This window comes from Pieris rapae, chromosome 9 (assembly GCF_905147795.1).
Source record: "Pieris rapae chromosome 9, ilPieRapa1.1, whole genome shotgun sequence".
Taxonomy (NCBI): Eukaryota; Metazoa; Arthropoda; class Insecta; order Lepidoptera; family Pieridae; genus Pieris; species Pieris rapae.
In genome coordinates this window covers 9,357,803-9,381,009 of record NC_059517.1, presented here as the reverse complement: position 1 = coordinate 9,381,009, position 23,207 = coordinate 9,357,803, and the positions used below count along the sequence as shown (strand labels likewise).

The 23,207-nt window shown below is 34.0% G+C and overlaps 1 protein-coding gene across 1 annotated transcript; it reads right to left on the bottom strand.

Moving 5' to 3' along the window:
* Positions 1–1,799: 1,799 nt before the first annotated feature.
* On the bottom strand, positions 1,800–23,141 carry LOC111004041 (heterogeneous nuclear ribonucleoprotein U-like protein 1). The gene is made up of 28 exons (XM_022274854.2): positions 22,848–23,141; positions 21,489–21,619; positions 20,897–21,051; positions 20,470–20,513; positions 19,592–20,106; positions 19,341–19,478; positions 18,244–18,354; positions 17,709–17,799; positions 17,173–17,309; positions 16,565–16,673; positions 15,390–15,502; positions 13,790–13,947; positions 13,495–13,651; positions 13,261–13,410; positions 12,308–12,398; positions 12,158–12,233; positions 11,118–11,238; positions 9,424–9,546; positions 8,751–8,879; positions 8,273–8,441; positions 7,846–8,088; positions 7,518–7,662; positions 6,513–6,775; positions 5,699–5,814; positions 5,361–5,478; positions 4,374–4,564; positions 3,300–3,392; positions 1,800–3,002 (listed from the first exon to the last, which is right to left on the bottom strand). Exons 1-28 carry the CDS (start codon positions 22,975–22,977, stop codon positions 2,934–2,936), a joined length of 4,086 nt encoding a protein of 1,361 aa, XP_022130546.2. The 5' UTR covers positions 22,978–23,141; the 3' UTR covers positions 1,800–2,933.
* Between the last annotated feature and the right edge of the window lie 66 nt (positions 23,142–23,207).

Here is a 23,207-nt window from a genome sequence, read left to right as displayed (position 1 = left end):
TTCACTTGTTCCTTCCAAAATCTATTTTCAGGAAATTGTCGGTGATGCAAGCAGATTGTTTCTTATCAATAGAAATATTTAATATGAATATAATAGCGGCTGATGTGCGTAGACATGTAAAGGGAGGAAGGGCTATGTATTTTCCGTACCAGTTATTTAAGATAAAAACATTATTGGATATTTTTTTTAACAATTGGTATCCACGTTTTATTTTATAGTCTCTTATAATCAATAGATGTAATCCTTATGTTCTGTACCAAGTTATAGATACTAAATTGCGAAAATTGGCTTTGTAATACTTCAAATCCCTTCTACTTTACCACTTTCATGACGAAATAGTAATACAAACTTACAAAAAAAAGGTTAATGCATGTTACTCCATCTTTTTGGAGTCGTTCCCATGAAGTGTAATGATATAATTTGCCATGGTCTATTTACTTGTCTATGGCCCACGTGAAGTCGAGAACTAGTCCTAATCAGTAACATCGAAAAGTTCCATTACATTTAATCTATTAACAATGTAAAACTAGACGTTTGTACAATTGTTTCATTAAACTCAATGATGAAATATAGCAATATGGTATCTAGTTTATCCGAACTTCTAGCTCTGTATTTGCATTTTGCGTGCAACTAGAAGGTAATTTTATTTAAAGGCAAAGCTGCATATAACCACGACAAGCAAGTTCAAGCTCCAATTCATCTTTTAATAATTTTTGGATTCGGCTGGATTGGATGGATCCACCATCTTAAAGCAGACAAAAATATTTCATTCAAATTAAAAAACTAAATCTAATTTAAAAAATGAACAAGATACAAATTTATCAAATAACAAACACCTTTATAGAAATCCACCAATTTGTATCTTACTAACAAAAAAACTTAAACAATTAAAAACTCAATATTCTGTTCGCCTGGTTGATGGTTAAAACTTAAAACCTGTAAAGCATTGCGTTCTAAGGTCCATTTCAGTTAGTTTAATAAATGTTGCCTGACTGTGTAAACGTATATAATATACCAAAACTTTTATTTATTATTTACTTTTATTTATATATACGTGTAATTTAATAAGCGTGACGTGAGTTATGGAAATTTGTTTTATATTTATGACGAATTCTTTGAAACTGTGAATCAGTTTCATATGTTTCCTGATCAAACAATAATTTGTCGGCAATAAAGACTTTTTACTTTTTTTAATTTAAAAAAGATACACAAGCGTACAAGTTGGGATCCGTCGTTTAGAAGGCCCAGTTCGAAGTCTTGATCTCAATCCAATCAATTGATTAGAACCCAATGTATTAAGAAAATAAATTATATAAAAATACATTATAAAAGATAGTTGATTTTTTTGATTTGATTGTTGTATTAAATGTTTATAATTTCAATGTTTGATGTGCAAATTATTTATCTAAGAAACTAACTTGATAGCGATAGCATTTACAAACCCGTTTGAAAGTTGGGTTACAAAAACATTTCACATAACTTCAAAAAATAAAAAACTTTCCCCTTACAAAAAAGAGCATGTAACACAAAACAATTTATAAATCAAGAACGTCCAGTACACGGTAATAGACCGTGTCAATCTTTTTCCACAAGGACCTAACATATTATATGCATTTTCAGTATGTTATGTAGTATAATTCTGTAATCACTAAGTTTTAGTTCATCGCACCAGAATAATCATATTTTATGTTTGATTCTGCAAGCTTTATTTATTTTTGTAAAACTCAGTGCTTTCTCATTATTGGATATCGTAAAGTAGGGATTTAAGGAAAGGAAGAGGATGATTAAAAAAAACAACATTTCTGTCAATAAATTTAATCAAATTGCATCAATGTGTTGACAAGAAACTTAAGACTACTTTTGTACATACACACGTGAAGCTTTGGCTTCTACACTCATATTCTCACCACCTTCATATTCCTTTTTTAAAAGACAATTGTCAATCTGTCAAACCTGTCACTGTCAAAAATTGACATGTTAATAACTAGAATATGAAGAATAATTCCCCAATCATACTAAAACCAAACAAAACTTTATTGAAAATAATAATACAACTTAAATTGAGATATTTAAATATCGATTCTGAGCGAAGAATACGTTCAGAAATAAAACTCTGTTAACTAAAACAAAATAATGTTTTATACGAATCTTAAAAACCTATTTCATTTCGTGTTTAGTCGGATGATTGATACAAAAAGTATTTTATTACGTTGGTTGAATTAATAAATTCGAATTTGACCCAAAAAATCAAATACATGGCGCCAGCAATCGTATTCTGTAACATTTAATGATTTCTGCCTACTTCAAAAACTTTGGTACCAAATTTTGATACAGGTGAAGCAGACTTGGGATTGCGTGGTTAAAAATCGTGTAGTTACAAAGTAACCACGCAGGCTAGAATGTTAAAACTATCTTTCCGCTTAATAGATAAAGTATGAATAGAAAGTAATGTGATTAGAAAAATCAAATTCAACGCGAAACAAAATGGAGTCAAAGACAATTTATTGCAGAACAATACGTCAAAGGCACTTTTGACCTTTCTAATCTATTTCATAGACAATTTCAGTAGATAAAATCATTGTCTAATATTATCACGATTTTGGGACCTATGAAACCAAAATGCAAAAATTTAAATACGCTAAAAGTAATATGCAGTATTTATTTTTTATTTATTAGTATTTTGGAGACAAAAATATTTACACAACAAATATTCAAAAATCCATAAACAAGTGTTTACAGATAAATGTGGAGTTTCTGTTTAAAACTACTATTTGTGAATAACAAAAAAGCAAAACACGTGAGAAATTCTGAATGACAGACAGACAATATTTAAATCTATGTGCCGTGCATAAAACTGAGAAATCTCATTTAAATTGATTCAATCATGCGTCGTCTGCCTGTTTTAGGTACGTAAACGTCTCATTAAAATAAATCTACTTTTTATTGTCAATCGCCCCCGTCGCGTTTGTGTTGTTGCCCGCTGCGTTACCCGCGCCATAATTCTGAAAAAATCATCAATTAGATCTATATATCTATATATCCGTAGACACATCTACGGATTATTTTTCTTATGGTTGAAATAAGATAATAATAGTATGACTATCTATTTACGCTTTCTATGGTACATATACAAAATTTGTATGTATGTTTGTCCAGAATTTTTCCGCAAACAGGTCACATCGAAATAAGAGAGACTATTTTAGCAATCATCGGTAATCTGCAATTTGTCTTTAAAATTTAGTTTTTTTAACCTGGTAATATTTTTACCTGGTAATATTTTTACATTAATATATTTTTACCTGGTAATATTGTGCCCACGCCTGCGCTTGATCAGCCGCCGTTGCACCTTGCTGATTGCCACCTGAGCCTGTCTGTCCACCAGTGTTGTATTGCTGCATGGAAATAAATAAGGCTTTTAATTTAAAATAAAAGGGCCGTCTTGACTCTTAAATATATATATTTATGTATGTATATATATATAGTCCTCGTCCCTCTACTCACTTTAGTTGTCCTTGGCATAAAAAAGTGTTATTTTCAAATATTTTTGCCACTAAACTTGTTTCTAAATTTAGGTGCTTTTCATATTATAATTAGTTTACTTTTATAATGCAAACTGACATCCCATTTTATATAAGAACAGTGCCACATACTAGCCCGTTTGCGTCGCTGACATTTCAATGGCGACGGTAGTAGATCAATTTCAGCCACCGGCCAAGAAAAGTTATATTTTTATAAGCAATATGTTATCTCGCCCAATAAACAATCAACAATATTGCATATACTCAGGAAAGTATAGAAAATAATTTTACGTGGCAGTAAAACCTCCTTTGTTTTTTTTATTTTTAAAAACAATTGTTAACTAAGCACTTAGTTTGTTAGAGCCAAAAGAAAAAAAAAGGAGTTAGTTTGTTAGAGCCAAAAGAAAAAAAAGAAAAAGCCGTTAGTTTGTTAGAGCCAAAAGAAAAAAAAAGCAGTTAGTTTGTTAGAGCCAAAAGAAAAAAAAAGCAGTTAGTTTGTTAGAGCCAAAAGAAAAAAAAGGCAGTTAGTTTGTTAGAGCCAAAAGAAAAAAAAGAAAAAGCCGTTAGTTTGTTAGAGCCAAAAGAAAAAAAAAGCAGTTAGTTTGTTAGAGCCAAAAGAAAAAAAAAAGCAGTTAGTTTGTTAGAGCCAAAAGAAAAAAAAGAAAAAGCAGTTAGTTTGTTAGAGCCAAAAGAAAAAAAAAAGCAGTTAGTTTGTTACAGCCAAAAGAAAAAAAAGAAAAAGCAGTTAGTTTGTTAGAGCCAAAAGCAAAAAAAAGCAGTTAGTTTGTTAGAGCCAAAAGAAAAAAAAGCAGTTAGTTTGTTAGAGGCAAAAGAAAAAAAAAAGCAGTTAGTTACCCCCGGCCAGCCCTGCTGTTGTTGCTGCCACTGCTGCCACTGGTACCACTGCTGGGCCGTGTAGCCGCCCCATTGCGAGTTTTGACCCTGCGCGTTGTTTTGGCCGCTGCCCTTGCCCGCGTTACCCTGCTGCCCGCCGGCGTTGTTCGGTTGGTTGTTGCCCCAGCCCCAGTTGCCCCAATTGCCCCAACCTGAAAGGATTTATCTTTAAATGTCTTTGTTGTTGAATGTTTTAATGATAGCCTTGTATCTTATCTGTTGGATAAAATATGTATTACAATCACTACCTATAACTGCGGGGTTCTCAAAAATTATAAACCAAATAGATATTTATGAAATACGTTTTCCTTTAAATTCAAGTTGAGTGGCCATGGGCGGTGGTATTACTTAACATCAGGTGAGCGTCCTGCCCATTTGCTTCCTATTACAAAAAAAAAATGTTGGGACACATTTATTTGTACTTTACAGATATTTCCCTTGATTTTATTGTTATTCAAATCTAAATGTTACAAAATTATCTCTCTTCCTAAAAATTTGAGCGTCTTGCGAAGCCCAACAGAACTGATAAACTTAAACAAATCCAAGTGGAACATTTAATAGTGTGATGTTCGGAGGATCATTTTCTGCTCCATTCATCATATATTTATATAACATATATTAATGCATAATTTTTTTCAAAAACAATGATGTGGTGGTAGATTAAGGTAATGGACTCACTGTCAGCTGTAAATATCTAACGCATATTAAATACTGAGGACTAGAAAGAGAGGAAAGCATCTGACGGAGAGAGTGAGAGAGGAGCTGCTCACCGCTAACATATGCATGATAGAAAGAGAAACTAGACTGGCGCCGTAACGCGTTACTTAACGAAGCGGTTTACCCTCCGATAAAAAGTTATCACTTCAAACAATTAAACGTAACTGAGTCTATACTAATGAAATGAAAGTAAAATATAAAAGTAGTATTGCCCAACAGCATTTTAAGTACCTTGGTTCTGATTGCCCCAATTGCCTCCGCCCCAACCACCCCAAGCCCCGCTCCACTGATTCCACGCTTGCTGGTTCTGTGACTGATTCTGATTAGCCATTTGATTGTTGCCAGAGTCCTAGAAATATTATTTATTAAAAAAAATAGAAAAAGAAGAGATATTCTATCCCCTTATCCACCTATTAAATAAAAATATTTGCCTCGTTTTAACTGATGTACACATCTATCTCTTTTCGTTACAGTGTACAAACAGTTTGACAGAAAGAGACGAAAGCTTACTTTGGTTAATTAATTACGGGGTATATCATGTAAACAGTGTAATAGTAAAAGTAGCAGACCTTCTGATTTTGGTTGTTGGGATTGGGTCTACTCTGCGAAGGTCTGTTGGTCCCTCGCTGGTTTGGCGCCGAACCGCGCTGCCAGGACCCTGATGGGCCGCTGTTAGATGCGCCCACTGAAACAAAATGTGTGCATCTTAAATTTATTGTTATAGTTACATTATTTTTTTTATATGTGGGGGGGGGCAAACAACCTTGCGCCCAAAAAGGGCAGTCATCGCAGCCCATAACACCCATTTTAGTGGGTGCGTTGCCAGCTTTTGAGGGAGTACGCTCGAATTTTGGAGGAAACCGTTTTGAACAATTGGCGGTCGAATCTCTCAGGAAGGACATCCAACCGGAGTCAATTCCACAATTCGCTATTTCGCAAAAGAAAATGCCTTGTGAAACGGGCTGTGGAAGACTTCCAACTATCAACGTGATGTTGGTGAAATTAGGAATTCACACGGCTACTATGGTGTTGAAACGAGGCAGGAGGGATGACCCCAAACATTTCTTTAGAATCCTCACCGTAGTACACTTTATAGATAACGCAAAGAGACGCTATGTCTCTGCGTAGAGAGAGAGAGAATTTAGCCCTTCGCTGAATTTGGTCAAAAGGAAGAGATTGCTATTTGGGAGCACCAACCCAGAGATGTGAGCAATATGCCATCGTACTTGATCCTTGTAGAGTTGCATACGTTATGCGTCAGTGAAATACTGTTTAGCCCTACCCAAAACACTTAGCTTTTAAACGAAGTCTACTATTTAGATTTTGTATGGCATCTGTCAAGTAAGACGTATGAATATGGCGATAGTATCTATTATTACATACCAGGTCCGGGGCCAGGAGGGCCAGCAGGTCCGACGAGTGCTCCGGGTCCGCCGGGACCACCGGGGCCAGGTCTCTTGTCCTGTTGGTTCGGGGGCGGTCTGTTGTTCTGGGAGCGATCCCGCCCAAAGCCTCGATCCATTGGACCGCGGGGCCCACGGTCCTGGCGGGGACCACCTGGACCCATATGACCCATTCCACCCATCGGCCCCGGTGGGCCCCCCGGGCCTCGACCGCGGAATTCACGTTCGCGACCAAAGTCGTTTCTGGAATAAAAGCAGTACGTCATAAAATGATTATTATAGATTCAGGGGACGAATATATTTAAGATGTTCATGCACCGTAAGTACAATCCTAATTCAGAAGTTCAATAAAAAATGTACATTTGTTTGCGATCTCAATTATCACAAAATAAATGAGAGTAAATACAAATAAATAATATACCTGTTCTTCAGCCTGTGATAACTTATTAAAAGCAACACTGAATATAGAATACAGGAAAAGCTCAGTTAATATAATTATAATAATAATAATAATAATTTATTTATTATTATTATTACAATAATAATTCTTAATATAGTAACAGTATTGGGAGACTGGTTTCCAAACTAGGTATGAACCTGTAATATGGATAACCAGGCTTCCATTCCATAGCATATACATAACAAAAAGGTAGTTTGTAAGGGATTGTGTATGTGAGTGTGTGTGATAGTGGGGAAGGGTACGCATGCGTGTGTTAGTGAGTGTTAAAGGGTGTTTGACATGACAAGAACATATTAAGTGAAAATTGAACATTCACAATTCAAAACTTAGCGATTAAAAAGAGTAGTGGAAAGCTCTTGCCAGTTCTTCTTGCCCGCTCTTGCGACTTGCGAACTGGTAGTAAATGTAAATTTACAATTAATTTAATATTTTTGACGTCCATGAGTGCACATGTTTACCTATATAAAAAAAAAGTTATTCTGAGTTTGAGTTAATTTCCAAATTGAAATAAAAAAAGTGTAATACCGTGGTTGTGGCCAATTCCTGTCGCGTGGGCCTCCTCCGGGTGGGCCCCATCGTCCACCACCTCTGCCACCCATGCCTCCCGGAGGTCCTCCTCCCATTCCTGCCCCTGGTCCCCAACGGCTGCCACCACTACTCCAACGGTCTGCTACAATTTTATGTTTTAGTAAGTGAATTTTCTGCAAAATCTTTTATATTATTTTACAAAAGGCTTTCCGTCGTCACACAGCATGGCGAAGTCAGACGGGTTTATTTTGTTGCATTGACATTAAATAAAAATTGCTAGAAGAGTCACAGAAGTACAAAATAAAATAAAATTCATTATAGTTACTTCTTTCACGTCCACCGTCTCGTCTCTTGTCGTCTCTGTCTCTTCTTCTGTCGACTGACCGCGGTCTCGCCGACTGCGTCTCTCGGGCGGCAGATCTCTCTCTCTTTTCTCTCTCCTTGACGACGCCAGCCGCCTTCGCCTCCTTGAGGTACTCTTCTATCACCTTCTTGGCCCCCTCTTCATCCAGCTCCGCATATATGACGTCGTCTACGAACGTGCCCTTCTCGGGCAACGTGAAGTTCGCTGGAAAGACGACAACAATATAATTTCCGACGCGTTTGGGTTGCAGGAGACCGTTCGGCGCGAAAATTTCGAGACTTGACAGCGTTAATTAGGGGGAATTTAAATTAAAGAGTGCAACACAATTTCGTGCCGAACGGCTGAGTCGGGAAGCGCTCGGTCATAATAATCGTTCGTTCGTTCGAACCTTTCATGTCGATGACGGCAGGATCGGGCACCTCCTTGCCGTCCGCGGTTTCTCTGGAGGCCTGTCTCTCCGCGAGGACAGAGGCTTCGGGGACGATCACCACCGCGACTCTTCTATAACCCTCGAATTCCCTCAACTTGCGACGTTGGGCCGACGGGTATACGTTCGTCTAACAAATATACCGCCGTAATGTGGAACAAACATTTCACCATTATACACATGTTCACCGGGCAGCCTATAACAAGCTCAATAGAGATCTGCTTTCCGCCCGTTTACTTAACTAATACGACGTACCTTGACACGAGGAGACGGCGCTAAATAGAAAACATTAGTCACACGTTAAATCACATTGTAAAAATCGATGTAAATCGCCAGCCATCTTAAAATGCAAATAATAAAATAAACCGGAGAACGATCTCAATTGTCCTGATAGTGTTGCCCAAAAAGAAAACGCGTCAAGTACGGGAGCGAGACTCACCTGATCCAAGATAAAGTTTCGGCGACGGCCCTTCGCCATCTCCAACAACTTAAGCACGCATTTGGCGCACTTGGACACCATGGCGTCCCAGCGACCTTCGTAGCTCGTGCGGAAGGGCTTACAGTCCACCTGAGTACGACACATCCTTACAGTCCCTGATACGAAACTCGGGAGCCTACTTAAGTGCTAGCTCTTACATGCTAAGGCATTGATAAAATATAACGATACCAGGTGATCCATGTTGGCTCGACACGAGTACTACCTCTTCCTGGTTCTGGTATCATTTATAAGGACCGCTAACGATCAACGAGTTTTAAATAACAATTTTGTTTTTATATGCAGATATTGCACCCTGTTGAAAACACAGACGCACATTAGTATAGGTTGCGTGACTCAACGAATCTTTGTTCATCTAACCTGATGCTGAAAGAGAGGGATATTAGTTTGTGTTGCTTGTGGTAGACTATAAATATTGTACTCTGAAATATTTGAATACCGGAACTGCACATTTGATAGAATAAATTCGCCGTACAAAACAAGAATTAAACTTTGAATATTCAATACACAAAAAACATTCAATCCAAAATCCCGATATCCGAATATTTTAAAGTCATCAAATGAAAAGATTTTTTGATGCGTGTGTCTGTAGTGTTTTAGATGTAATCGAACATACCTTCATCTTATCGAAGAGAGTTCCGGTGGAGAGGATGTTGTATCTCTTGTCCGGGTTCTCTTCACAGTGTTTCCTGGCCCAATAGGTCTTGCCGGAGCCGGGCATGCCCACCATTAGGATAACCTGATATATTGATCTCGTTAATAATGAATATTAATGTATTTTGTAATAAGTTTGTTTAGTAGTGTATATAACTTAGGCTCGTCTTTGTATTTATTACATCAAGCAACTTCTCCATCCAGTTAATCGTAAAATCTTCTTCTAGAGTCATGCATCTTCATTTGAGTCTCGAACTCAAAATGTCTGAAAACTGTGTTCTAATATAAGAGATTTATTAACCATTTTGACACTTCTTGTACTAGTGTTATATCACCTCTGTTTATCGCAAACTGACCTAGTCAATATTTTCAGTATCTTTAACCAATTCTTAAGTTTTTTCTCTTTCTCTATCGTGACAATAAAAATATTATTTCCACCAAAAGTAACCGAATCAAGACATCTCGATATGTAGGCTCCCAGATCTAAATAAAATCGTGTGTTTAAGTAAATTTATTACGAATAAAAATTAAGTATTGCGTTGTTGATACATCAATGAAAAGTAATTTTAGACACATAAATAACTAGCAATCGCCCGTGTCTTTAAATGCGACAAAAATTGTGACAAGCACTATTGATTTCTAATAAATTTGATTAGCAAATGTTTACACTAGCTAGTTCCCGCGACTTCGGCACTACTTTTCAGAACGTACAACGCTTGTCAAAGATGTACTTCAACAACATAAAACCACCAAAACTTGATTCAGCCCGACAACTGGTACACTCGAAGCCCCCATTAAACTCACGTGTACTCATTGAAAAACACAATTATCGCAATGACCCAATCCTGCAAACACATAGGCGCTTCAATGGCATTTGGGAAAAAATCCATAGTTTTGTATTGCTTTTCAAAATCGTACCTTTTACGGCGCGAAGTAACGTCGTCCGCCCGTCAACGAGTACAGGGGGCAGCTAGCCGGCCTAGTAGGAGTTTTATATACATATTATTGTTTAAACATATATTTATATGAACAAAATCCGATTCTGTCTGATCCCTCGTACATCCCTCACCGTTAGGTGAAAAAATCCTGTAGAATGTCGATTATCTTGCGGTTTTAATTCATCCCTGTATACAATCCTTTTTATCGCCTGTATTAAATGACACTTTAAAGTGTCTGTTGGCACTTTTACTTACTCAATACAACTATATAAAGCTAAGAAATACACGGAAGCTGGAGATTATGACATTTTCTTGCCATTTTATTTGGACACAATTATGCGTCTTTTTATAACTTCCTTACTCCATTTTGTGTGTAAAGCAGAGTACAATGTACCAGATGTTAAATTAAAAATTTAACTAAGTACCTTAATCTGTAGTTATCGGAGTTGTGTTTAGAAAACAGAGTATTAGAGAAGTAAAGCAAATAAATTCTTGTATTTTTTTACCAATATAGCCTTGAAAATGATGGCTGACACGTGTACATTTTATCGAACATTGATACAACGACATTAAATATAATTGAATATAAAATATTTTTTCGCTTATTTTTAAATGGCAATATATGGTTTTAACTTCTTTTCGCTTCGTATGAATCAAATTCTAGATTCCAGAATCTGAAATAGTGTAGTCATGTGTGTGTCTGTATGTGTATAGTTACCTCACATTCCGCGATGGATTCTGGGCGTCTGGGTCCCTCTACGAGATCCGCTTGAGCGATGAGAACGTAGCCAGGGACCAGGCAGGCTTCTGCGCCGTCTAGTTCTTCTTCAACTGTGTGTCTGTACAGAAATATTTCTTTACACTGTCGCACACAGAGTACAAGATCAGTGCGCTCATCGTTTATTTGCTAAAAACTAAATTTTTATGTATATTTTTATTTAGGAGAATATATCTACCAATTTGCCTATCAAAATTTGGCCACTAGTACTATTACACTAACATTCGACGCATGCACAATGCCTTTAAAGCGTCAACTATCCTCGTCTACCTTAAATATTTATCATCTTTAACAGCAGGTAACTCTTATTTGCGGCCAGATTTAACGATACACCTATATACGATAGAGAATAGAAAAAAAATAACTTCAATTTGATATAGAATTTATAAATGTAAGTTATGAACGTATAAATAAATCGAAATCATACCTGTTTACACCTGGCGAAAATTGCGGCCAGGTGATCAATCCACCCCATGATTTTTTTAGAAATCTTTATGTAAATTGCCGTCATGTAGTGAACAAAATGTTTTTCCAAAATTACTAATTATTTTCATTAAAAATGGAAGCGGCCAAATTTTGATAGGCAACTTGGTAGATATACATTCTCCTAATTAAAAATATACATAAAAATTTAGTTTTTAGCAAATAACCGATGAGCGCACTAATCCTGCAGCCGGATCTTAGACCACAATTCTTAATTTACATCTGAGGATATATTAATCGAATCAATTAATTGAATCTCTTCATCAAATCTCTTCAATCACTTCTACGCCATTGATTTAAGAACTGGCAGTAAATGTAAAATTAGAAGCATTTAATGTGTATTTCTTTTTTGACGTTCATAAGTGTACATTATGTTACCTACATGAATACATTGATTTTTGAATTTGAATTAATAATATAATAAACATAACATAATAAATAAAAACAATGGATTAAATGAGATAAAAAAAATAGAAAAATAGAGTTAATTGGCCTACCTAAAGACAAACTTGACTCTCTTGTCCAAAGTGCCACCAGCCAACGCTTGCTCTTCTGAAATCTCTTCGGCTTCACCTGATATAAAAAATGGTGTTTTTATTTAAACATTATTAAAAATAACTAGGCATTTATAAGCGACAAAAACTAACCTGATTCCTCTTTACTCTCCCCGTCATTGGCGTCATCTTTGGGCTCTGTTTTCACTTCTACTGGTGCTTCTTCGGATCTATCACCATTCTCCTGTTAAGAACAAAAGTTCAGTAAATTCCTACAATAACATCGATACGAAAAACAACGTTTTAACTAAGGCCTAAGCTCAGTCAAAATTTCAAATAATATTAATTAAAGCATCCTTCAGGATAAAACAGCGGGACAGTAAATCTATTTAAGTACTTGTAATTTTTGTTGAAATTTGAAACCGGTCGGTTTATCGACCTTAAAATCTGAAGGACAATTCGAAAAATAACGCAGATGAATTTTATCCCATTTTCCTTTTTTAATTAAAAAAAAACAGTGTTGGCTTAGTGGCTTCAACGTGCGCCAGGTTCGATTCCTGGCTCTGCACCAATAGACATTCTGACTATGTACGCAATTTAACATTCGCTCGAATGGTGGACTAATCGTGAGGAACCCGACTTTGCCGTGGCCTTTTGACCCAAAAAATCGATCTAAGATTGACAAGTGATCATAACCAGACACAGAAACTCTCTGCGCAACTGGTTTTTTCATTTTACTCTTTCAACCTCATAAGATTCAGGAAAGAGAATCTGCAGATAACTTTTAAATACTGGTACTCTATAAACTAATGGTGTGAAACTATTCATTAATGGTGGCTAAAAAAATGTTATTCTGCTTGCGATCTCAAACGTTACATAACGCACGAGAGTAAATACAAAATATTAATTTGCCTGTCTTATTGCGTTGAGCACAAAAAATACACAACTATTTTACATAAAAACAGGGTAAAACATAGATTTTCTCTCAAATAATAATAATACTAAATTTTAATCAACTTCAAGACAATATTGATGATATAACGCGTTTTATTCCGATAAAAAGTGTATGTTTGTTAGTAGCAAAATAAAATACATTTCAAACTTACCATAGACTCATCCTTGGTCTCTTCTTTCTTTTCTTCCTCCATCTCTTTTCCATCCGCATCTGTTTCCATCGCTACATCAGGTTTCTCTTCTTCATCTTTCTTTTCAGACGCCTCTTTCTCTTTTTTCTCGCGATCTGTTTTCTCTCTTTCCTGATTTAAATGATTATATTTTATTCGTATACAAATATATTATTTAAACATCGTTTAACAAACAAAATTAAAGATAAAACATACCTCTCGCCTCTTCCTTTGCCTTTCCTGTCTCTTTTTAATTTGCTCTTCCTTCTTCTTCTTGATTTCTTCCTCCTTTTTTCTCCTTTCTTCTAATATCTCAGCAATCGGTATCTCGATGCGTTTGCGCACTATTTTAGTACGAGTAAGAAGGTTATATCTGAAAAAAAAAAATGGTTTAGACTTTTTTGTTATAATAGATTCAGATTGTAAAAAATAAAATACTTTTACGGTATACAAGTTGTATTATTTGACTTTTCTTTGCATAACAAACATAAAAAATCATGAATTTTTTCACCTTTCATATCCCATATTGACTTTATAGCACATGTTCTTAGTGAGCACGTGCGGGTAAAGCGCTCTACCGCCCAACTTTTCCTTGTCGAACTCAAACGCATTGCCGAGCTCTACGCCGTTCAAAGTATAGAATATCTTACATGGGTTTGATTGGAGATCCTAAAATACAAATAAACACACAAACTTAATTTTGAAGTTATACTTATTTTGGCGTTTGGGAAAAATTATGAGAGTAAATTTTTAGAAGCGCGCACACCTTCACAAAAATCCGACACCCTGAAGTTAGCTATGGTCAATATTTTAGTTTTTCTATTGTCAGTGTCGTTTTTTTGTGCCCACATTTTTTTAAACAAAGCTGTGAAGCGTATCGTCAATACGCACTAAAATGTACATATTATATTGTGTAGTATTTTATATAAGATTTTGATGTATGTGGCAACACATATAGGACACTAAAAGAAGAAAAACAGACGTCACTCAGAACAGACTTTTAAGCCGAGTGAATTTTTTTTTCCTTCAGCGTTTCTATAAGAATATAAATTAATTACTGTTTGTGAAGAATAAACCAATTAAAAAAGATAAAAATGGATTGTGATTTATAACAAAATAGAATATCCCATAGCGGATTCCTTTCACAGAATGTACCTATTACTTGCGCTAAGCCGTTAATTTTTACGTAATACAATAAAATAATTTAATTGTATTAATGCATATACACCAAAGATATCTCTACTTCCTCAAATCCGACATTACCTAATCGGGCATTTCATTACAAATTAGTAATCAATGATAAGATTAAGAAATTGAACCCGAAATGTGTCTCCAACCAAATTTTGTTTAGATTTAAATAATTCATTATAAATATCATAATATCGTTAAGGATTTGTGAGTCCAGAATACACTAATAAAATAAAGGCGAATTTAAATCATAAAACAAAAAAGCAAAAATTTATATAATAAAAATACTGTTAATTTGCTTGCGATCTCAGTTATTACAAAATAAATGAGAGTAAATACAAATTATTTATTTACCTGCGCTTTAAAAAGTGCTACATATTACAGGCAACACTTAAAAATAAAACACAGGCGGAAAAATATATTAATATTAGTTTTTCATATTATAAAATTTTAATTAAAAATATTGTTACAAATATAAGTATATTGTACAGCAACTAATTCAAAATAGTATTAAAAAATGTCTCAGAAATAATTTCCTAAAGAAAATGACGTGTGATGTGATGTGTGACGATGAATGTCAATTCTCAATGAATAAATATGTATATCAGTATTGACTAGCGCGTTCGATCGATCATTGAACAGTGATGCCAACTTGGGAGTATTTTCCCCAAATTTGGGGAACTAAGATATCCTGGCTGGATTTTTAGGTACATTTACTTAGATATATTTACTCAATATTGTTTTAAACGCACAATTCTATAAAATAAATTAAATTTACCGAACCGAGTGTACAATAAAAAATCATGATCTATCTAAGAACAATACTTTGTATGTATGTTTGCCTACACATTTCTATTCATATATACAATACAAATGTCTTTTGCAAAAAAATATACGAGTAATTATTACAAAGAATAACTTACGACATAGGCTCCAATGATGTCCTTTTCGGTGAAGGTTTTCCCATACTCCTTAAATTCGCCGGCGTTAAAAGCCCGACCGGTACTTTCGTAGCCATAACTGAATTCGCCATCACCTGGAACATTAAGCTGCGTTACAACCCCGAAGTGTGCGTTTGAACCCTCCGTTTTTGGACAGATGTTGGGTTACACAGGATTCCTACTAGGATTTCCTAGTTATGAAACGTTAATTTCATTGTTGTAGAAATGTTCCTTTAATTTGTACGCATTTTAGTAAGTTTTTTGAATGTATGTTCATATTTTCAACATATTTAATATTTAGGACCTGTTTCTATAATAAGATGGTATAATTTTGCTTGTCTTAATAGGAAAGTCAAAGTCAACATTTATTTATTCATATAGGTAATGTACACTTATGAACGTCAAAAAAAAAGAAATATTAAATGAATCTAATTTTATATTTACTGCCAGTTCTCAAATCAAGGGCGTAGGATTAAGTTATCGGAGAGAAATGAAGTGTAAATTTAGTTAATTAGTTTTTTTCGTCTTATACTCAGAAATTGTGTTTACACTGTGATGAAATAAGATAGATGAGATTTAGTTTGAACAATACAGTTGGACTATTTTTATTGTTATAAGTATCCATTAAAAAAATATTTATAGTCCTTACATAATACACAAAATATAGTACGATTAATTCAATTTATTAAAATATAGTATATAAAGTTTTGCTTAAAGAAATATTGAGTTTGAATAAATAAAAATGTTTGGTTGTTTATGTGTATGTTTGGTATAGATGAATATTTATATATACTACTATCTGACCCGGCAAACGTCGTTATACCAAGTATATCATTTATAATAAAAAATAGGGGTAGATCTTACAGGGGTGAAAATTAGGGGTTGGATGTTTCTTTCATGCTATATCATAAAAAAATATTTAAAAATTAAAAAATATTAGGTGTTGATTACCCTTAACATTTAGGGGGATGAAAAATAGATGTTGTCCGCTTCTCAGACATACCCAATATGCACACAAAATTTCATGAGAATCGGTCAAGCCGTTTCCGAGGAGTTTAACTACAAACACCGCGACACGAGAATTTAATATATTAGATATCACTTAACATCAGGTGAGCCTTCTGCCCGTTTGTTTGTTCTATTAAAAAAATACTAACCGAGATGTAAATTGGAGTCATCAGTCGACCAGCCAATTCTCAACCCGTTAATAGGCATTGTCTCCTTGTCTGCCACCTCGTTGGTAGTCACCACTGAACCAACACGTACCTAGGAAAATTATATTAAATAACATTTCCAAACATAAAACCAATTGTATAGAATAATTTTGTGTTATGTTTATTTATTTATTTATTTTGTACTCCTACAGCTAACATAAATTATATACAATAGCAAACAAATACACTGAGAATATAGCCACAGATGGAATACATGATACATTATATAACATAAAGATTTATAAAAGGGAACGAACAAACTATTTAATACAATTAACTGTGATTAAATTTAATTAATTAAGCCTAAATTGGATGTGTTGTGTAATGGTGTAAATGTGTGGGTATGTATGTGGGGCGAGCTTATGATGTAGATGATTTTGCGCTATGTATATTCTTAATACATGTTTTAACCACATTCCGCGAAAACCTAAACAAGTCAAGGCCTAAATAGTGGTCATTGTATGTCCGGGCAGCGCGATATGTTATTTAGTTTTAATATTTTCCAAAAAATCACTTTGGGAGTTAGATCTTGCTTCCTATGTCATATTTACCTCGAAGCAGACACGTTGGTCCTGTACTCCGTGAGTGGCGCGTACGCCTGCCCATGCGTAGGCGAACGCGCCTTCGCTCAACGCCACCACCGAGTTCAGCTCAGGCAGATCCATGTATTGGTTAAGGTCGCTGTCATCTGTGCGAAACGACAAAAATTATAAAGGAGGGTAGGACTGCCGAACTTATATAAGGCAAGGTTAAGCGAACGACACATTGCATTGAGTCGTCGTGCTGTGCGGACGTTCCTAGACGGTAGTAAAGTAATTTTAGCAAGTTTTTTTATATATTTTTTGTTTATGTTGATATTTTTTCATTTTATAATTACAATATGAATAAACAGTGATGTCTTTACGCTCGTAGTTACCAATTTATCTAGTTACCCAATTTAAAAAAAAAAAAATTTGGTATAGGGACCTCGATTAATTAATAAATAATTTTTTTTCTTATCTTATTCGCCTCGTTACATAAACTTGGGAATTAAAAAGGTATTATAAAATAATATACATATAAAACATATTTCAAAAGCTCAACTTACACCAAGATAGGGTAACTTTATTATCGTTGAGTTCAGGTTCAACTGGTTTTTCAGGCTCCTCTACTTCCTTCTTTTGCAGCATAGGAACAGGCTGGAACACAAAACAAGAAGATCTTTGAGAAACCTCATTGTGCATATTACAAAAACTAAAGGAAAATTTATTTCAAACCGAGATTCACAAACTCCTATTATTAAAGAGAATATATTTTGGACCCATCACTTCAGGAACAAAACCTGATTTATTCATAAAACAATAAGAAATTATATACTCCAAAAACTATCAAAACAACAAATATTTCGGTCTAAAATCTTATAACAACTACAGGTGATTTTTGAGTGGCAGAAAGTTTATTGCCAGTTCTTCTCTTCCAATCCACGCCCTAGATTTGAGAACTGGCAGTAAATGTAAAATTAGAAGCATTTAATGTGTATTTCTTTTTTTGACATTCAAGTGTATATTATGTTACCTACATGAATAAATGATTTTTTATTTTTGACAGTTTAATAAATACATAATATATACATTAATAAATACCTCAACGGGTGGCGTCAGTATGTCATTGGTAGCTTCAATCGTTCTATAGTAGTTGCTCCAGCGTGCTTTTCTTTCAAATTTTCGTTTCAAACGCTGGAGTTTTATCGGGTCCTAAAAATATTATATTGTAATTGAAATTCGTCAATTTTGACTAGTCTAATCATTAAAAGTAACAAATAAAAATGTTGTGTGGTTTTATGAAAACACGGTAAATGTGATACTTTTTTTCTCATTATAGACATTTAAGTAATTTTTTTTGGGAATAACATTCCATTAAGGGTATAAAATCGCTTTATCAATCTTAATTTTATACTTGGAAAATTGGAATGATAATGGGACTAATAAAAGTAGACTAAGTCTCCAACTAATATTTTTATTGAATTCTGTGTCTTAGAGAGTATAGAGAGAGTGAGAGTGAGTAACATATATAATAATTAACAATTATTTAGATAATATACACATATTAAAATAGCGTGGAGCACTGGCACAAATGAATAATAGTCTACACTACACGGTCAGCTGCTGCGAACTATGTGCGCCGCCATATTGGCCTTGGTTGCTATGACGAGCGCCTTTCGCTTTATCCCTACTCCGCGGCCAACCGTCACGCGACATGCGCCACACAGACCAAAAAGTTTCACTTTAATAATGTATGGACTACAAGGTCTTTAAGAAATTGCTAGCTTCTAATATTTACTTAATGAAATTCTAAGCATTTTAAGAAACATTCTTAAGAATATTGGTACAAGTACGCATGTGCATAGTTAATCATTTGACTTGTTTGGTTGTTTTCAAATTGATTCGAATGACTGCCTGAAAGTGGGATGGTCGGGTCGGAGTAGTATTAATAATAGTAATAGAATAGATTATAAAAGAGGTACACATGTGCACAGACAGTTCCTTTGTTCAAGTTTGACGGTATAGGAGTTTATGTAAAATCTTCACAAAATATTTTTATAATATCTGTTTGTTTAGATAGGTTGTAGAGAACTAGTTTAGATAAATTAAAAAAACAATAAACAATAAGTGGAATAATCCCATATAAACATTAACTAGCACTAAAAACACTGACAAAAAAAAAACAGAATTTATATTACCTCACTCAGCTCCTCAAATCTCTTCGCATCTTCCTCTTCCTGTTTCTTCTCACGCTCAATTCGTTCTTTCTCCTTGATGATCAGCTTCTCATTGAGCAAGTCCCATTCTTCTTCTTCAGTTAACTCCATTTCTCGTCTCTACAAATATAATTTTAAGTTTTTAGAACTCCTCTATTAGGTTTTAGTTTTGATTTCTAAAAAAATATTAGTTAACTCGAAGTAATACAATGTAATTGTAACTATAATATTACCTCGTCTCTTCTATCTTCATCTCTTCTATCCGAATCTTCTCTAACCTTATCTCCTCTGTCATCATCTCTCCTACCCTTATCTTCTCTATCATGATCTCTTCTATTCTTAGCTTCTCTGTCATCATCTCTTCTCCCCTTAGCTTCTCTGTCATCATCTCTTCTCCCCTTAACTTCTTTGTCATCATCTCTTCTCCCCTTAACTTCTTTGTCATCATCTCTTCTCCCCTTAACTTCTTTGTCATCATCTCTTCTACCCTTGACTTCTCTGTCATCATCTCTCCTACCCTTATCTTCTGTATCATTATCTCTTCTACCCTTAACTTCTCTATCATCATCTCTTCTATCCTTATCTTTACTGTCCTCATCTATTCTATCCGTATCTATTTTATCCTCATCTTTTCTGTCTTCATTTTCTGCTTGATTCTGTTTAGCACTTTCATCCTTATCGCCATCACCAACACCTTTATGATCATCAATTTTAGGTTCTTCTTTCTGATCAACATCCATAGATTCAGCTGAAGGAAGATTAAGATATGTTATAATTCTTTAATATTTCAATTATGAAAAAAATATTGAAAGCTTCACATTCAACACAAAGATAAAAATAGATTCAATGGAAGCTACCATAAGAAGCAATGTAAGCAAAGCAAAGAAAAATCCCTGAAATAAGCGATATTGGGGCAATAGTGGTGGGAATTGAATCATTTGAATTAGCAGTAGCAGTAGGATTGATAATAAAATTAGGGTATGATTTGACTACACACAAAAAGATTTGACAAGTGATCTAATGTGCTCCCCACCACTTTCCAAATCGAGCATTTGTTATAAGGTATGTGTGTATATGCTTAAAGTGACAGTGACACTATTAAGAAATTTACCTGGTTCCGAATCTTCTTTCTTCGATGGAGCAGATGATTGACTGCTGCAAATACAAACTCATTTTAGATTAAATATTCATTTATACTGTGCATCTAAAACAAATAATTATAATAATTACACTGAAATTCACGTTTGTGGTGTAAACTTAGTTATACAATGAGGAATTTGTATTTATTGACAATTGCACATCTATACAATGGCTATCCTGTGGCATTAAAACATTTGTTTCTTTTAATAATTACATACTTTTTCTGGAAACCTAATGTTAAGCAAATAAATTTTGACTTATTAAATTAAGGTCATACTTCTCTAAACCTTAACTTGAATCTGAATAAGTAGAATTTAAATAATTTTAGTCACCACCACCAAATGTAGTTTTTTTTTATAATATAAGATAGTATATTAAATAACACTCATATGTCTTACTTGTCATCCTGTTCCATAGTCTCTGGTTTAGGTTGTTCCTCTGGTTCAGGAGATTTAGCTATCGGTTTTGCTGGCGGAGGACTTTCTTTAGGTGGAGGTGATGCCTCTTTTTCTACTTTTTCTGGTATAACTTCAGGTGGCTCTTGTCTTGCAACCTAAGCAATTTTTCATGAACTTTTCAAGCAATTTTTAACAAATACAATTTCAAATTTACAATTTCCATATGAATGAAATCTCTTTAAAGTTATCAATTCTATATGATACCAACTAATCTATGGAGACTGTAAATCAATACTTGTTCTGTTGATAATTCTGTAGAGATTGTTTGATTCTTTGTTTGTTGGAATTTATTATTCACAAGCCTTATGTAAAAAAGGTATTTTTGTTGTAGATAGACAAGTTGGCAATATGGTCAACAGGAGCAGATCAAAAATAAAAAAAGTGATAAATCATTCTTGTTTAAAAGATATTAGAGTATCAAAATACTTCTATCACAAAATTGTCAAGTATCATGAATTTAATTATAATAATACCAGTTAACAGCTAGTTTAAGTTAGTCTAGTTAAAAGAAATATTACAAAATGTTTTATACCTTTGCAGGAGTGCTGCCAGTAATCCGTGATGAAGAACTACGTCTAGTAGTCCTCAATGCTGGTTTTCGAGGTGTAACCACCTCGTCTGCATCCTCTGTAGATGTGTCTAGAATAGATGTATCTGGTAAATCTAAAAAAAAAATCTTCAGGTCAGAGTCCATCTTAATATAAAACTGAGCTTTTTATTTTACAATGAATTTTTATTTTATTATATCATTCATTCAAAAAAATCAAACAATGAAATTGGTATTTAAATTCTTTAAAAACTTATAACTTGTACACGTAAACTACAGTTACCTGTGACAAAACCATTTCAAGCATTTCTTATCAGTTATTAGAAACTCAAACTTTAATAAACATACTACTGATAACAGTTTTACTATTTTGTAAAACTCAGCCCCACTATTATACTTTATTCTAAAGAAATTCCACCACTTGACTTAAATTTGAAAATATTTAGTAAACAATTCTCAAAGCTTAAATATGTTTAATTCTAATGGCTGAGCACCTTAATTTCATGTTGTCTTAAAAAGTTTACCAATTTAAATGCCTGTTGTTATCTGTATCTATAAATATTTTTTGACTGCACAGATATGAAGAGTCTTCACTATGGTTTAAAAAAATTGGATGACAAATTAGTAAATTCATATTGTCATTTTCATTATTACATTCAATTTATACTAAATGTTGAAATATACTTAGATTGTGTAAATAATTTGCTCTACAGAAGCTAACTTAACACAAATGTTAATTTAGCTAAGAAAATTTCTTTAATGACTTAATCTTTTGGCTTGACGCTAGGTGCATTAAGTCAAAACATTGTCTCAGTCCTGCTTGATTTGCACTTGTAGCGTTATTTGAAATTGTATTTTTGAGTGTATTCTGAATCTTGCCATAAAAGATTATTATTTAAGTTAATATTCTGACAGTACTATGTGATAAATTTAAAATTAAAATAAAGGAAGATGTCTATAACAAATATGTACTTTATATTCTTTCATACAATATATAACTTTACATATATAACTTAACAATGACCCTTAATTATATTTGGTTATTTATTAAGAGGCGAAAAAAGTATATAATATAAATTTACGAAATTATTGTACTCCGAACGTAAATAGCAAATGTTTCACACATTGAAACTTAAAACACAACATAATATAATTATAAATTGAACACGTCTGTTGTTATTGTCAGGCACCATGGTAAAATGATTAAATACAACCAAGATTCCTACCTAACCAAATAAAATATGGAAGAAGGGTCAATTTACACGTGCAGCAAAACGTTCGTATTAGTTTTTTCAAATTTAAACTTACGCTTTAATAGGCAGAGTAAAAACTTTAAATGCTTACTTTTTCCAGATTTTGCTTCTAGGGCCTTCTTTAACCTTTCAACCAAAGCCGGCTTGTTGCCTTTGGTATCTAAACCAAGTGCGCCAAGCTCCGATCTCAGATCAACCACTTTCATTTTAGCGGGATCCATTGTAACTTATTTATTGTCTAAAACACCGACTTCAACTACAATAGTTCACATTAAAACATACAATTGTACAAGAAAACAGACATTACTTGGAAAAATTGTTAGGAACAAAAACAGCGTACGATAGCGCCAAGTTTATTACTATACAATATGGCTGCCAAAATGGCGACTGGCGGCGTTTCATAACCCAAATTTAAAGTCTAACCGATTACAGACTATATTCTTATTAACTA

Bases quoted from the DNA above. Each gene is read 5' to 3' on its own strand.
- LOC111004041 (XM_022274854.2), bottom strand. From the start codon at position 22,977: ATGGATCCCGCTAAAATGAAAGTGGTTGATCTGAGATCGGAGCTTGGC. The intron at 21,620-22,847 runs GTAAGCATTTAA...TTTTTTTTTTAG, and splicing joins AGAAGCAAAATCTGGAAAAA to ATTTACCAGATACATCTATT. The intron at 11,239-12,157 runs GTAGGCCAATTA...ATTTCTGTACAG, and splicing joins AGAGTCAAGTTTGTCTTTAG to ACACACAGTTGAAGAAGAAC.